Source organism: Epinephelus fuscoguttatus, linkage group LG13 (assembly GCF_011397635.1).
Source record: "Epinephelus fuscoguttatus linkage group LG13, E.fuscoguttatus.final_Chr_v1".
NCBI classification, from domain to species: domain Eukaryota; kingdom Metazoa; phylum Chordata; class Actinopteri; order Perciformes; family Serranidae; genus Epinephelus; species Epinephelus fuscoguttatus.
Window position 1 is genome coordinate 13515992 of NC_064764.1, and position 15981 is coordinate 13531972.

Below are 15981 nucleotides of genomic sequence, written 5' to 3' on the forward strand. Positions count from 1 at the left end.
GAAAACCAAATGTAAATGCAGCATCTTCCCAAGATAAAATACAAACAAACAAACAAAAAGCATCTTTTCTAGAAATGTGTTTTGAATAAAAAGAACTCCTCTTCCTGTTTTTAAGGATGCACCAATTTATTGGCCGATATTTGCCTTTTTGACTGCTGTCGGCCGATCTATAAATAAAATGACATTCACCAATGATAGAGGCCGATGTTTTTGTGTTTTGTTATCAGTTTCACGCAGGTTAAAAAGCAGGGCTCAAGACAGCGCCCCGTGGACAATAAAAAAACATGTTTGGGAAGAACAGAGATCTTCCCTGGGAAAATGAGGCAGTAAATTCACCATCTGCGCATCAGCAGACACAACCCATTGTTTTCCTGATGATGCTACGTTGTGAACAACAGATTTGTGTTGAAATCTGAAGGAGGAGAGCTAGTTATTAGCTGTTAGCCGTTAACAGTTGGTGGACAACTAACAGCTAACAAAGGTCGCATTGAGTCACTCATACCTGCTGTTACTTTTAACAGCGGTTGCAGCCCAGAATGTCACAATCGGTGCATTCCTACCTGCTTTTAGCTTAGTATTGCATTTCTTATCCCTGTTTGTGTTTATATTATTAAATATCGCGTGCCATAGCGCATCACATTAAGGTGTTTCGATCGCAACTGTAATTGAATTTTAAAGGAGAAAACCTATATTTGCTATCTCGCCCATTTACAGTAATGAACAGGTTTGCTGTCAGGTGCTTAGAGCTCCTTTCTAGATTTACCAGCCGTTTAGGAAACACATCCTTCCTATAGTAAGCGCAGAGAATCCAAATTCTCTGCCAACGTCCCACAGGATTTTTAAGATTCATTTGGAATATTAGTTAATAATACAGTATACGAGGGGCTTACATTATAAGTCCATGAGTGTAGTGAACATCTTAAACTGATGAAAAGGGTATGTCCCAGGGAAGATTTTACCTCTGACTGCTTCTGACTGCTTAATCAGATCTCTTTGCTTTATATTAAAGGTGAGCTGTCCCCATGCCGACACATGAACGGAGGATGCGGTGACCTTTGTCTCCTGACCCCGTATGGGAGGGTCAACTGCACTTGCCGTGGAGAACGTGTGCTGTTAGACGACAACAGATGTGTGTGTAAGTAACGAGGAGCTTCAGATTTAATTAAGTCACAATGCTACATCTTCAAACATTCTCAGTACCAGATATTGATTTTAATGACACTTTTTATGGACACATTTATATGCATAGTGTCACCTGGCTTCTGTCTACACTTAAGCTCTTGTTTATGTGTGCTGTTTACATGAACCTTTGATATCTTTGAATTGATTCCTTTGAGCATAACCACACACAAACAGGGAAGCATGAACAGCTGCTGTCTCTTCCTCTGTGACTGAGCAGTAAGTTTGTAATGATTCCAGTAGCCATGGTCAATACTGCTGAGGAAAAATAAAGCTATCATGTCGTGTGACTTTAAGTTCATGCCAGCAGATAGCCAAAAACAAAGTTGAAAGCACAAGGTGTCAGAGCTACCTGCTTAAAGTCACATGACAAAAGCATTTTGATGGTGTCTTGCTTCCTAATTTGACAGATTGCTGGTTGAATTTGAAATGCAATGTGAGGATAGACCATAAGGTGGGAGGAGCTCTTCAAACGAGGGAGGCTTGGCCAGACTAAACATGGCAAGTGGCTCACAAGAGCTGGATGGTAGTCTGGATGTCATGGTAGAGGATGACAGGCTTTTTCTACCACAGTCCCGATTCTGCTCATTACTAGAGCAACAAGAAGTTTTGTATTTTTAGATTGTGAGGCTGTGAGCAGCAGAGCAGAGACAGAGATTGGTCTGAGGCAGGAACACTCAGCTTGCTCTGCCTGGGGGCCCCGTTTGCAAAATGACAGAAGGCTAGGGGCCAATTAATAAAGAAATGTTAATAATTAATTTATGAAAAATTAGTCTGGACCTCTGTCTGGAGATCTGGGGGATCCCTCCTTGGAATTTTTTGGGTTTTTTTTTTTTGGATAAACAAGCTCTCTTTTTAAGCAGTCTGGCACCTTTTTTACAGACAAAGTACAAAAAAAAGTGTGAATCAATCTATTTTCATTGTGAGTTAGAAAACTGTCACCAGGCTACCCAGCACCCTATCAAATGGACCATGAGTAGAGTATCACTGGTCAGTGGTCTGTGAAGGTATTTATTGTTGGAATTCACTAAAAGTACAATGTTGACATGTATTATTATAAATCAGTCTACTAGATCAAATGAGAATAAGCCTACAACTAAATATCAGAATATGCCACGTATTTCACAGCCTGATTCCCCTCTGGTTGAAGTTCAAGGGTAATGGGGTTATTGAATGCCGTTATGACATTTATAAATGTTGACCCAAAACTGGGTTGCTGAAGAGACTCAGTTGTTCACTTGAGCAGGCAGTGAAATGTTGCCTCTGAACTCACCTGTATGTTTGAATCCTGCTCAGTATGCACAGCTGAGCGTTGAAATTTTGACAGTCATAGTTCATCACCCTCATTGTCCTCTTCTGCAGCAGAAAACTCCTCCTGCAACATCCACACTGAATTTGAGTGTGGGAATGGCGAGTGCATAGACTACCAGCTAACCTGTGACGGCGTAGCCCACTGCAAAGATAAATCAGATGAGAAGATGCAATACTGTGGTAAGAACCGCAACTTTGTCTGCAGCATATTCAGATAAGAATGTATCAGAAAAATATGTTGGTGTGATTTAAAACCGTTGGGGAAATAATTAATTGCTGGATACTGCCTCTCAGTGACATTTCTGGTGCTTAACAGTGGCAAGCATTTGGTCATTTCTAACATGTTTGTGAATTTCACTGTGCTCAGACAACAGGAGCTGTCGGAAGGGTTACAGGCCCTGCTACAACCAGCGGTGTGTGGCCAACAGTCGTTTCTGTGACAGGATCGATGACTGTGGGGATAACTCTGATGAGGCTTTCTGTAGCAGTGAGTCACAGCCGTTTGATCTCCCGTTCAATCCGTCCTGCCTCTGAGGGCAGGATCCGGCGACACTAATGCGTATATTAATACGCCACGCTAGGCCACATGCTGTGCTAAGCCTTCACTGTCTAATGAGCCCCAAGATCATAAAGAGTGCCGAAATTCAAAGAGGCTCCCAAACGTCTATCCTTAAAAGCTGCCTGGACAATATTTTGTGTTTCTTCAGTCGGGCCAGATTTTGTTTTGACCTTGATGAAGTATTCAAATAAAAAGTACAGTTGTGCACATTTCCCTGCTTTTAATTGGACTACAGTGAGAAAATATCAAGGTGTATAGACTAATATTAAACTAGACTAATACTGTACTGAGCTGATTGAGCCCACAAGGAGACAGTGGGTTTCTCATAATTAATGTGGACCCTCTAACTCAGCAGTCTGGGATTTCAGGAAGAAATTTATCTCACTGTGGTGTGTCATCTCCAGCATTTTCTTTTTAATGGGACATCAACAATAGCTTTATTGCCATTAGAAAATATGATTATAGTATGATGTGTTATATGCTCATAATGCAATGCAGAGAGGTGAATGACCAGAGCCATTGTGCAGTAGCTGGTAAATGAACAACAATGCTAAGATGCCCATCTTGCATATTATGTGTCATTTACTCTTGCACAGCACAAACAGGGTCATGACATTCTGGCAGCTTTCATAGCACAGGCATTTCACCTGCACAGATACTCCGACTCATCACAAACCTTTTTTTCTGTCAGCCAGTTTGCAACCTGGAGCTAATTTTAACCCACCCCCAGAAAGAGGTTTTAAGTATTGTTGTGAGCTGTACCTGTAACTGCCTCTGAGTGCTGTTTCTGTTATCTGTTTGAAATGCTAATTCTCTCCCCCAGATGTCACGTGCGGCTCATCAGAATCACCGTGCAAGGATGGGAGCTGTGTACCCAGCTCAGCCTGGTGTAACCAGGTCATTGACTGTGCCGATGCCTCAGATGAGAAAAGCTGCAGTAAGTCCTTTAGCTTGTGTTTTGCATTGCCGTTAAGGTTAAAATGGAAATGTAAACACACAGCTTTACCCTGTATCAGATCACATGGATCCAGTAACTGCTTGGATCAGATTGATTCCTGCCCTTCTTACCCTTGCCTCCACCATTACATCCACTGTGTCAAGACAATCATTGTGGTGCTGTGTTTTGTATTCAGACCACACCGACTGCTCTCACTTTTACAAGCTGGGGGTGAAAGAAAAGGATTTCATCAGCTGCAACTCCACCTCACTGTGCATCCACCCATCATGGATCTGCGACGGTGCCAACGACTGTGGAGACTACGCTGATGAGACCAACTGCCAGGGTGAGCACCCAACACAAACATGCACATTTTGCGTGTGCATTCAGAGACAGATTAAGGAAGCCAGCTTCAATTAGAAAAGACTTAAGACAGATCTCATTTTCGGAGATGATAATGACAGTGGAATAAGAGATTCAGAGAGCTTAGGAAAAGATAATGACCTCAATCATTGCTAATGCCCAGAGGACTGACTTGGTTTTGTTGTTCGTGCCAGTTTCCCATGGGCAGAAGTGTGAAGAGGGCCACTTTGCTTGTCCAAGTGGGAACTGCATCTCCAGCGTGTGGCTGTGTGATGGCCAAAAAGACTGTGAAGACGGAGCAGATGAATTCCAGTGTGGTAAACCAACAAATCTTACCCTTCATGGAAGAGCTCGTACACAATAAACTGAAATGATGTTTTGTTCTCTAACGGGTAGAAATAGATGAGGTATTTGTTTGCACTACACAACACTGTCGGCAGTTGGAAGGATATTTATTTTCCATTAACAAGAAGCTATTTGTTGTAATGCTTTTGTCATTTGAATAGATCCAGGCCTGCAACAAATATTGCATACAGTATATAAGGAGGAGACAGAAAGACAAGAGATGATTGTTTATCATGCCATAAGGCAATTTTTATTCACTTTGTTTTGTGCCCCCTTATTGTGTGTTTGAGATTTCTCAAGTGGGTGTTGCTGCTTGTTTGAAAGTCTAATTCCAACCCTGAATTTAGAGTGAGGCTGTTGAGGACACACATTTTTCCCCCTCTCTCTTTGAATTATATTATACAGCACTTCCAGTGTAACAATTAATTAATGAGCCATCAGTCACTGAAATGGTTACAGTGAAGATGGAAATATGGTTTCAGTAGAAAGCGGCGACATATGAAAGGATTACACATTACAAGGCCACTCCTCTACTTCCCTCACCAGAGGCAGCAAGTGCATTCTTATCTAGGCTTTGATCCATGCTAATGTATGCAGAACTCACCACGACAAAGTCAAGATCTCTCCAATTAAATAGGAGGGCCATAATTAAGTCATGGTATAGATTAATATAATTTTGCCCTCAAAACCAATAGCTCGCACGCGCACCCATTCACATGTCATTGCTTTTGGCACCAAAGCAAAACGGACTGGGTGCTTTTAATGTAGGTGGTCAGAGTGGCTGTTAAGCTTCATCACCGTCACACACATGCACAAGATAATTAGAGCTGATGCACTAGTCCACACACACACACACACAGTGTCAAAACACTGGCTGCCTATATTTAAGTTGTCAGCCTATTGTATCGTCAAGACTGTATGGTTTACCTATTAGAGTGTAAGAAGTCATGAAGCAGTCGGCAGTTAGTGCTGTCATCTGAGTGCAGACTTGGAGCAGGCAATTCTCTGTAAGGTAAGAGAGATACAACTTTTACAATTATTGAAAGCTAACACATCCCACACCACACAAACACAGACACCCACATCCACACAAACATGATGAGGAATTTGTTGAGTTCCCCTTCACCAGTTTTTCTTTCTTAGTATCTTTGCCAACAGTGGCGCTATGGTTGGCAATGTTGGTCTGTCGGTCAGTCAGACCACCACTTTATTCCAGACTGAAAAATATGAACTGTTATTCAGTGTATTATTATGTATTTTGCACATTCATGTTTTCCAGAGGATGAATCCTTATGACTTTGATGATCCACTGACTTTATATCTAGCAGCACCATGAGGTTATTTGTAGTTTCTGGTGAAGTTGCTGGCAACTGTTGCATGGATTGCCACAAACTTTTGTGAAAGTAACCACAGTGACCAAAAGATATCAATCTATGCATTTAGCTACTCCTCTTCTTGTCTCTAAAGAATACTGCCATGCTTATAATAACAGGCACTGACATCTAAAACAATGTCATTGAGTGATTTTGGGATCACTATAAAGGTCAGTTATGCATCTTCTGGTTTCGTTACAAAGACAGACTACTTTTATTTGAACCCATTTTTGTTAGATGAACATAGATGTCACTTGTTCTCTTGGAATGGAACCTTTTCTTTCCCTTGCCTAAACTGTGATTGCTGTGTTTACTATGAGCTCTATGAATAAAACAGGCCAATAATTTCAACTGTGATACTAGCACCCGTAGCCTATCGTTACATTAGATAATTTAGGAACATGTAGTAACATGCTAGAGAGGTGTTTTGAGACTTATAATGTAATAATATGATTTCGTATGCACTTATCCAGTGAAATATCTCAACATGATGGACCTTGAAGGATTTGTGGAAAATTTTGTACAGACATTTAGGCGACGCATCCTACTGAAATTGGTGATTCTCTGACTTTTTCTCTAGTGCTACCATGAGTCTGACATCTGTTGGTTTTCCAGTGAAATCTTGAAATAACTATTGGATAGATCACTGTGAAATTTGGTACACACATTCATGTGCCCCTCAGGATGGATTGTAAAAACTTGTTAATCGCTGAAGTTGTTATCATTAGGTCAAATTTGTCTAATACTTTGGTTTATGACCAAATGCATTTATAACTAATGACATTACCATAGATGTCAGCTGTACTTAGTGTTTAATGCTAACAAGCAGAATAACTGAGATGGTGACCATGTTAAACATTATACCTGCCAAACATTGGCATGTTAACATTGTCATAACAAGCATGTTAGCATGCTGATGTTAGCATTTAGCTCAAAGCTCCGGTGTGCCTAAGTACAGATTCACATGGCTGCGGAATTTTATTTTTTTATGTGTGATTTATTTTGCCTCCAAATGAGCCAGGCCCTAGCAGTTTAGGACTGATGACACCAGGGATGGATTTCAGGAGGAAAAAACACAAATCAAATGAGGTCATAGAACTTAGATGTCTTTTCCTTTGAGAGTGTTTGACTCAGATGTTGCAGATCTCTTACTTGTCTGGTTTGCTCTTCCTGTATAATTAAGCAGCACCTTTGTTCACATTTCAGTTGCAGCATATAGAGGAAGGCAATTCAGCGCAATCCAGTTTTCATATTTAATGCTCTTCCAGTTAGCTGATGTATTTTGTAAATTGGCCATGAATGTTGTTAGAGAGATGCATAACACATGAACACCATTTCCATTTCTTTATCGAAAAATGTCATTTGTGCCTGTGTGGAATGATAACATCCCATGCTTCAAATGTGCTTATATCAGAGCTGATATGAATTATGCCACAATTCTTTGAGATGTTCTGAATAGCTTTTTCAGGACAAATAGACAATATTCCCATTCCTCTGAGTTAATTACCATATAAAAAGCTCCAGCCACTGATAATCTGACTGCGAAGCAAAAGTGGTTTGAGGAAAATGTCATTACATTTCAGAAATTTCAAATTCCACATCTGATTAGACGAAATAGTCATTTGTCACTTCACAATGCATAATGCGCTTTCCTACTGTGTGAAACACTATTGAAAATGAGACATGAAAGACTTTCTTTGATACATTTAATGTGCTGCAGACCTGCTATTTTGTTAGACACTTGAAGCAGCTGTAGAAGCAGCATTTGAAGTGCAAATTTAGTATCACATACAGAAAGTCTGGATAATCATGGTTTCCAGATTTAGCCATTTCATGTTTATCTTATCCTAATCTTACATCATCGTATCGAGGCACGTAAAGCTGGTGTGATGTACAAAGTCTGACAGGAAGGAAAGCAACCCAGTGTGAGAGACAGCCCCCCCACCTCACCTCCCTCCTGATCCATAATTCCTTGCGCTGTGGTATGACCTGGAGCACACATCCCCCTTCCTTCTCTCAACATCTCATCAAAGCTCTGGCAGACTTTGCCAAGCCTGACATCTGAGAGAGAGACCACAGAACGACTCCCCAGGGAGAGTGGGTGGCTCAGTGACACAAACTCAGCACAGATTATGAATATATCCACATTTTACACAATAGCTTTTACACCGTGAACAGCAGAGTGCTCTCTTAGTTAACACACAACTGTTTCTCATCACCCTGAGCAGCACATTTACTCATCAAACATAATAAGAAGACATAAACCTTTGATATTGATAAGATATATAGTCTAGACAATTGATTTGTGTTCAGTTGATATTTTTACTTCCTTGCACAGAAACCTGGAGCATTCATCAAAATGTCTTCTTACGTGAGACAAAAGAAAAAACATATATTTATAGTCCTCTGTGTGGCAGCTACACCCATGCATGCTGCTAAGCAGAAAAACAATAGAGAAAAACAAGCAAGCCATGGGGCAAATAGAAGCCAGCCCACTTGTTGTATTTTGATTAAAAACACTCTGCCCCTTCTATAGGGCATGCCGCTTCTGTTGTTTCCTCCTCACTTTGTTTGATTTATGGCATTGAAATTATTTTTCCACTGCCCTCTGCAGACTCGTCATGCTTGTGGAACCAGTTTGCCTGCTCAAAGAACAAGTGCATCGCCAAACAATGGCTGTGTGATGGGGAGAACGACTGCGAGGACGGCCTGGACGAGAGCGTGCAGATCTGTGGTTAGTGCCCTTTCAGATGTCATAAGAAATCTGATGTTGGCGTAAAAGGTCGCATCCGATCTGTTACGCATGACAGCTCCACGTGCTCCCCTAGCAGAGCTGGAAATGAATGGACAGAAATGAAACAATCTTAATGAGACAACAAATGAGGCTGCAGGCATTCCTGATGATTCAAGTGGGCGCTGAGGCAAATAGAATTTTTCATCACTGGGGCCCGAGAGGCACAGCTTTTTCAACGGGCAAATGAGATGTGTGTGTAATGAATTCTAGAATAAAATAAAAAGAATCCAACCACAATAAAGAGACAAGAATTGCTGTGAACATTGGTTGTGTAATTGGATTGTAATGGAGTGTCAAGGAAATATTAATGAAATGGCCCAAAGGTTTCCCAGGCACAATTCTTGTCAAAAACAAGATATGCATTTTAGCTATACATGCCTAATTGAACTTCTGTATTAACCTTTATTTCTCAGTGCAACCATTTTTTCTACTGCTTTCTTTTTCCTTAAAGGGCAGCCCTTAAATATCGGAGAGTATTGCTGACTTACACAATTCAAGTAAATAATTGTTACTTACAACAGCACAGTCATTATTTGTTAGCTTGCATAAAGGGAACTGCTGCACAATGAAAATTAGAGTTTGTTTAGGTCATAAAGGGGTATCAGTTTAAAACCAGAACCAAAAACTTTATTGTATGAGTTGTAATATATTCTGATATCAACTATAAGGGCAGAACAAGTGATTTTATTAATTGGAATTGCTGGTAAATGATCACTGATAACAGAAGGTACCATCCTAACAAAACAAAATGCATCTGCTTCTGTTCAATGTCGTTTGTACTCATTCTCCTCTGTGGTTCATTTGACCATTTGCATTCCTTGGCTTTTGAAATAGAACATGTGGTCCTGTTTTCCTCTCAGGCTCAGTGACATGTGCTCCAGGGCTGTTCAGCTGCCCTGGGTCGTATGCCTGTGTTCCGAAACGCTGGCTCTGTGATGGTGAAAGGGACTGCCCTGATGGGAGTGATGAACTTTCTGCAGCTGGCTGTGGTAAACTCTAGTTTAACACATTGAATGGCTCGCTGCACTTATAAAAGAAAGTCAGAATTAATCAGTGCATGTTTACTCTTTGTAGAATTTCATTGTGCAAATCAATAGCCCACAGAACATGAAACCCACTCAACACCTAAGGGTAAATCCCTTTGCAAGTTTTATTAGTTTTTGCACAATTGCACTCTTCTCTTAGTAGTGTGATCTGGATTCTACAAATTGGTCCCGGACTATTTAAATGTTATTTCTTCTTGATTCAAGCATAAAAAATAGGAACAAATTTGAAAACACAGAGACCAGAGGAGTAGCATGAAGCTCACTTAAGTTTACGTTACACATGTTGCATGCCATGCCTTGTTTAGAAAGAAAAGCTTATTTATTGATGAGCCTTTGAAACCATTTATGTTCATGCATTAGCACCCAACAACACATGTGATGACAGCTCGTTTCGCTGCCGCAACAAAGCATGCATCCCCCAGCGGTTCGTCTGTGATCATGACAACGACTGTGGAGACGGGTCTGACGAGTCAGTGGAATGTGGTAAGTTGATTTACATTGCTCTTTTGCTCTTGATATTCACCAGTGGCAAATGATTATGCCATTATGCCAAAAAAAACAGCAATGGTGTACCTGTTTCCTTGTACTACTTTTATCATTTGACCATTTGCACATTTTTCTTTGATAAAAGGGTTCTCTGTGGTAGTAGACAGGTATTAAAAGGTATGAACTGAAACTCAGAATTAAGTTCAGTTTAAAGGCGGGGCCACAGTGTGCTAGAGAATGTACTTTACGTTTCTTAATGTTTCAATTTTATGCGGTTAATGTGCACTTATATTTAGGCACAAAAAGCACTTGGTTATTGTCAGGAAAAGATCACGTTTTTGCTTGTAACACCCACAATTGGCCAAAAGAGCCTGGAAACATAGTGATTGGTTAACAATAAAAAACAACCTTTGCTGTTGTTTGTTGGTCTTGAATATTGGTTTGCGACTAGGCAGCCATTTCACATAGCTGTCAGGCCATCCACCATCTCCTCCACCTCTTGATGACAAAGTCAGCTCATATACTACGTCACTTTGATATAATAAAATATGATACAAATGTAACAAATCTGTGGTTTTCAGAAATGTATACCATGTTTGTCTGGCAACTGGGCAGGTTGGTAAAAGACACAATGGGAGACCACAAATACTAAATATAAGCACAATGAAAAGAATAAATAAATAAAAAAAATAAGGGCAGTGTGTTATATTGTTATTGCATTCCGTGAACATTAGCCAATTTCCTATGCTGAATAGTTAGAAAAACATAGTTTGAAATGATGGAACATGTTCAATATATTAATATATAAGTAATAAATAAGAACATATTTTAAAAATAAAAAGGAAAATAAAATAAAATCATATCTTAATAATATGTCTTGATATTTATTGGTTGGTTTATTATAGATTAGACCATGTTCCTCCGAACTGGTCTGGGTTTATGTTAATAAGGTGTTTTTGTTGTTATTATTATTAGTATTATTATTAACATCCAGTGTCAGCTCCCTGTTGTTGTTTAATCTGATGTTATGATTTGTGACTTGTGAAAGTATGGATGACAAGGTTTAATTTGGGCCTATACAACTTTTGGTCCCTCAACTAGAGGGAATTCTCTGTCACAGCCGTGATTTGTGATGACTTAAGCTGATGAAACATTTATACTGTACTTGAAATATAGTCCAAAGCAGCTGTGCACATGATCATACCTCCAGATGGCTTGATTTGTTCATCAGCAATGACTTCATACACACTATGAGGCTCGTTTATTGCAGTATGAACAATGGCCATAAGAATCTTTATCTGTCACTATTTGCACTTAATACTGCCAAAGTCACACCCTAAACTGAAGTTGTATAACTGCTGAGCTTAAGTGTAACTCACTGAAAAAGTGTCAATCTCTCTTTCTTTAGTGTATCGTTCCTGTGGATCAGAGGAGTTTCGCTGCGGGGATGGCCGCTGTCTTCTCAGCTCTCAATGGGAGTGTGACGGCTACGCAGACTGTCCCGACCACTCTGACGAACTGCCTCTGAACCTCAAATGTCTGGCCGCAGGTAAGACTGCTGTTTGGCTCGCTACTGGAATCTCTTCATCAGTGTCAGCAGCAGCACCACTTGCCCAGGAAAATCGGCGGGGACATATGGCGGAAACAAAAGGCGCTAAAACCAGGAGAGCTTCCTTGAAAGGAATTAATCTGTCTAGATCCATTGTCAGGTCAAAAACATCCCCCAACTTTGTTGAGAAATTACAGGGCATTGTGCCAGTGACAGTCATGTCTTGCTCTTTTTAGGAAGCTTGTGCAATGGCTCCTTCTTCATGTGCTCCAATGGTCGCTGCATCTCGGAGGGGAACCTCTGTGATGGGAGAGATGATTGTGGAGACCGATCGGATGAGAGGAACTGTGATGTGAACGAATGTTTGAATCGCAGAGTTAGTGGGTGCACACAGGACTGCCAAGATCTTCCTGTGGGATACAAGGTAAGTGACCAGAGGACTAGTCACGGTTCAGTAGCTTGAAAGTCCATTCTTTCTCAGAATTACTTGCTGACTACACTTGGTCCTTAAAGCCCAATTCATCCTGCAAAAGCTTTAACCAGATGGAAACATGGCAAAATATGGAAGAAAAAATAGTCAACGAACTTGTCACCTCTCCGAATGTCAGTGAACCCATTGCACTGCAGTGTTCATTTGTAAATATGAGTCACAGCTGTAATGTTTGCTACTTCCTACAGTGTGACTGTGTGTGGCATCATAATATTCAATTTATTAAATCACTAAAGTCTGACGTTTTAATTCATAGACTTAACTGACCCACAGTTCTAAGCTTCAGTATCATTAGTATCAGGTGAAATCTGCAGGTAATATTATTAATAGCGTGGACATTAATAATAAATGACTGATAATGAATCAAGCTTAACTTTGCACGTAATTAAACAGATAAAGGAGAGCATACATACATTTAGTTTCTCCTTTATTTTTTGGATAACCTTGATCATCGCTGTAAGGTGAGTCTAATGAAATGCCAACAACTCTCTGTGCTCCCTCACTGTGCCGGGCAATTGTGCAGTGCCTGGCAACGGTGGCGTGTGATGTTAGGGTTGAATCCAGGTCAAGGCCACGTCCGCTGGAGTGCTCCGGTGGCCGTCACTGTTGTCAGCCTGCTGCAGTTTATTCCTCCGTTCCTGGGTTCCCCTCTCCTGCTCTTCCATAAGACGGTGCTCACTGCATCAGAAAACTGGCTGAAAGCACAGAAAAACCTCTCTTCCCTGTCATGTGAGGGGCAGAGCTGGACAGAGAGCACATCAATGTAGGCCCTTAGCTCATCCATTTGTGGCCTGAACAGGGAGATCAGCAGAAAGGCCCTCAAGGTTATAACTGTGGATAAGAAAGGGATTTGCTGTGGGTCCATAGCAGCTGATACAAGCACTTTGAGGTTGTGTTTTTTTTTGTTTTTTTTTTTGAAGGGGGGGGGCTGGTCACTGAAATGCAATGGAATTTTTGAGCCATAGCATAGTATGTCTATATCACGGCTTTGATGTCATCATATATGTTTGATGTTAGATTTTTGAAACATTTTCATTCCTGACCTTCAGTACTTTGAGAAAAATGTAATGGAGTCTGAAATATATTGTCTGCTGTTACTGACTGATCTAAAATAACTGTACAGGCACATCCTCTTTAAGCACACTGCCTATATAACATAGCCACAATGAAGCATTGTGTAATAAAAGAACTCAAGGTCTTTCAGACATGCCTACACCAGTCAGAACATAAAACTTGAATGATCTGTTTCATAATTAACTTTTTAATAGCTAAGTGGGGGTGTCAGAATGTCAGTCTTGTTTTGCATGTTTTTTACCTTCATGATTAAATCTCTACCATTTTTTGTGTTTTTATATCATCAGTGTAAATGCTGGCCTGGTTTCTACCTAAAGGATGATGGAAAGACGTGTGTGGATGTTGACGAATGCTCCACTGTCCTTCCCTGTAGCCAGCGCTGCATCAACACTTACGGCTCCTTTAAGTGCATGTGTGTGGATGGCTATGAAGCCTTGGAGCGCAACCCCAATACATGCAAGGCTCTGTCAGGTCAGGTGATTTTTCATCTTTTAATTTGCAAAGTTTCAGTCTGTTACTGTAAGTCCCATCAGACCTTTGACATTGCATGTTCCTCATTTTAGCTGAAGAGCCTTTTCTCATTATGGCTGACCACCACGAGATCCGGAAGCTGAGTGTGGATGGCTCAAATTACACCATCCTAAAACAGGTGAGCAATATCTGCATATCTGAGGAGGACAAGTGTTCACCATTATCAGATTGACACACTGCTAAAGCCAGGCCCACAACTACAGGAGTTTTAAAACCCTAGCCAATTTTGAAATGGAGTTGCATCACGCACATATGAAAAGAAACTTCACAGATGTTCTCTCTTATCTCAGACACGCACACACTACAAGGTTTGAAAATGATGGTGCATCACACACTACAGAGTATTATAAGATTATTATGCCAGGAGGAGCATGAATGCACCACCTCAAATGATCCTAGGGTGAAGCAGATGTTAAAAAAAACAGAGACATGGTGCAAGTAATGCTTTGCAATGAGAAAAAAAAACAAAAACAGAAGGCTAAATTAGTATGGAGTATGGATGAGAAAATAGTTAATTGTCAATACAGGTCGTCTATTTTTCAGCAAGAAATGGAGGTGAGATTTTACCTGTCAGTTTCAATATCTGTCAACAGTAGTATGCTAGCTAACGTTAGCCTGAAGGACAAATAATTCCAATAACTCCACAAATAATTTCAAACATGTTTGAAATTATTTGGGCGGCCCCAATGCGGCTGTGAGCAGTTTAGAAGGTTTAAGCCTAGAGCTGTAAAACTTGCACATTAGTAGGTAATATGAGGCAAACATCAGCACCAACCAAGGTCCCTGTCCAAATCTCCTGTACTCTCAGAGCATTTTAAGAGGCATCAACAGATAATCAAACTACTATCTTGTCCTCTTATTCTTCCCTGCCTCTTGTACACAGTCTGTCAGCTATATATTGAGGACGTATGTGTTTAAATAGCTGTTGTATGAAAGACAGTGTAATTTTGCCAAATGCTAAATGTGTGGAGGAAACAGTACCTTTGCAGGGAGCATCGGAAGATAATACCAGTGATACCTTATTGAATACTTAACGCAATGTTTTGAATTGCAGAAATGATGAACAAAAATGTAAGCTGTGTGATGTCCTTGGATAAAGTTGTAACATTATGATAGATAAACGAAATTATGTATTAAAAAAGGCATAAATGCTGGAATGTTTGCAGCCTGCTTCAAATCAGTCAATATGCTCCAGTCTACTTACCCTCTGATGTCAGCTATCCTTGGTCAGAGAAGCATCTGATTCAGCTACACAAGCCCCCTTTTCACTGAAAATTATGTGTCATCTCAAATAAAGACATTCAGCATTACTGGGTAAAGCAAAAAAAAAAAAAAAAATCTGTGCTTACGTCATTGTACTCCTCAGTCTCAAGTAATAATTTTCACTGCAAAGTTTTGTGATTAAACCTGAAAATACTGCACAACCTCTGTAAAATATTGTTCCATTTAAATGAGATGTTCGCCGTCCATCATTATTTCCCAGCCCCCATCACATGGGCAAAGGAAACTGGCCATTCTGATTGGCAGAGAACAAAATCACCCTATAGAGGACCCCATGGAAAAGCTATTTCAATCATACCTAAGTCCCCTCACAGCTGCTCCGGGCAATGTTTGAATCTGGCTGTTGATTATCACAAATGGTTGGCTGTGATTTACTGTAAATCAACCTATGGGGTATCCTACAATCTCCTCTCACAGCCGTATTAACCTCTCGACTCTGTGTACTGTCTGTATTGGAGTTCTCATCAGCCACAACTCACTTTAATCACTGCATGTTACCATTAATGGAAGCTAGAAAGGGGAATATGCACACACCTTTACTAAGTGGTGGTGGATACTTCACTGACCTCAAATCACTCTACCATGCCATTACATACCTTGTTCAGACTATATGTTCATGATATGTAAATTTCAAAATGATCTGATCCATTCTCCCTTTGTAAT

General features: G+C 40.4%; 1 protein-coding gene across 6 annotated transcripts in view; it reads left to right on the forward strand.

The window, feature by feature from the left end:
* Window positions 1-15981, forward strand: part of lrp1bb (low density lipoprotein receptor-related protein 1Bb) — a 332674-nt gene that overhangs the window by 252787 nt on the left and 63906 nt on the right. For all 6 annotated transcript variants that reach the window (XM_049594030.1, XM_049594032.1, XM_049594034.1 and 3 more), the window contains 13 exons: window positions 1010-1135; window positions 2542-2670; window positions 2858-2977; window positions 3873-3986; window positions 4183-4332; window positions 4544-4666; window positions 8682-8801; window positions 9722-9850; window positions 10268-10390; window positions 11802-11942; window positions 12179-12366; window positions 13794-13977; window positions 14070-14155. In XM_049594030.1, coding sequence (XP_049449987.1) covers window positions 1010-1135; window positions 2542-2670; window positions 2858-2977; window positions 3873-3986; window positions 4183-4332; window positions 4544-4666; window positions 8682-8801; window positions 9722-9850; window positions 10268-10390; window positions 11802-11942; window positions 12179-12366; window positions 13794-13977; window positions 14070-14155 — 1733 coding nt within the window. The remainder of the gene's footprint in view (window positions 1-1009; window positions 1136-2541; window positions 2671-2857; window positions 2978-3872; window positions 3987-4182; window positions 4333-4543; window positions 4667-8681; window positions 8802-9721; window positions 9851-10267; window positions 10391-11801; window positions 11943-12178; window positions 12367-13793; window positions 13978-14069; window positions 14156-15981) is intronic.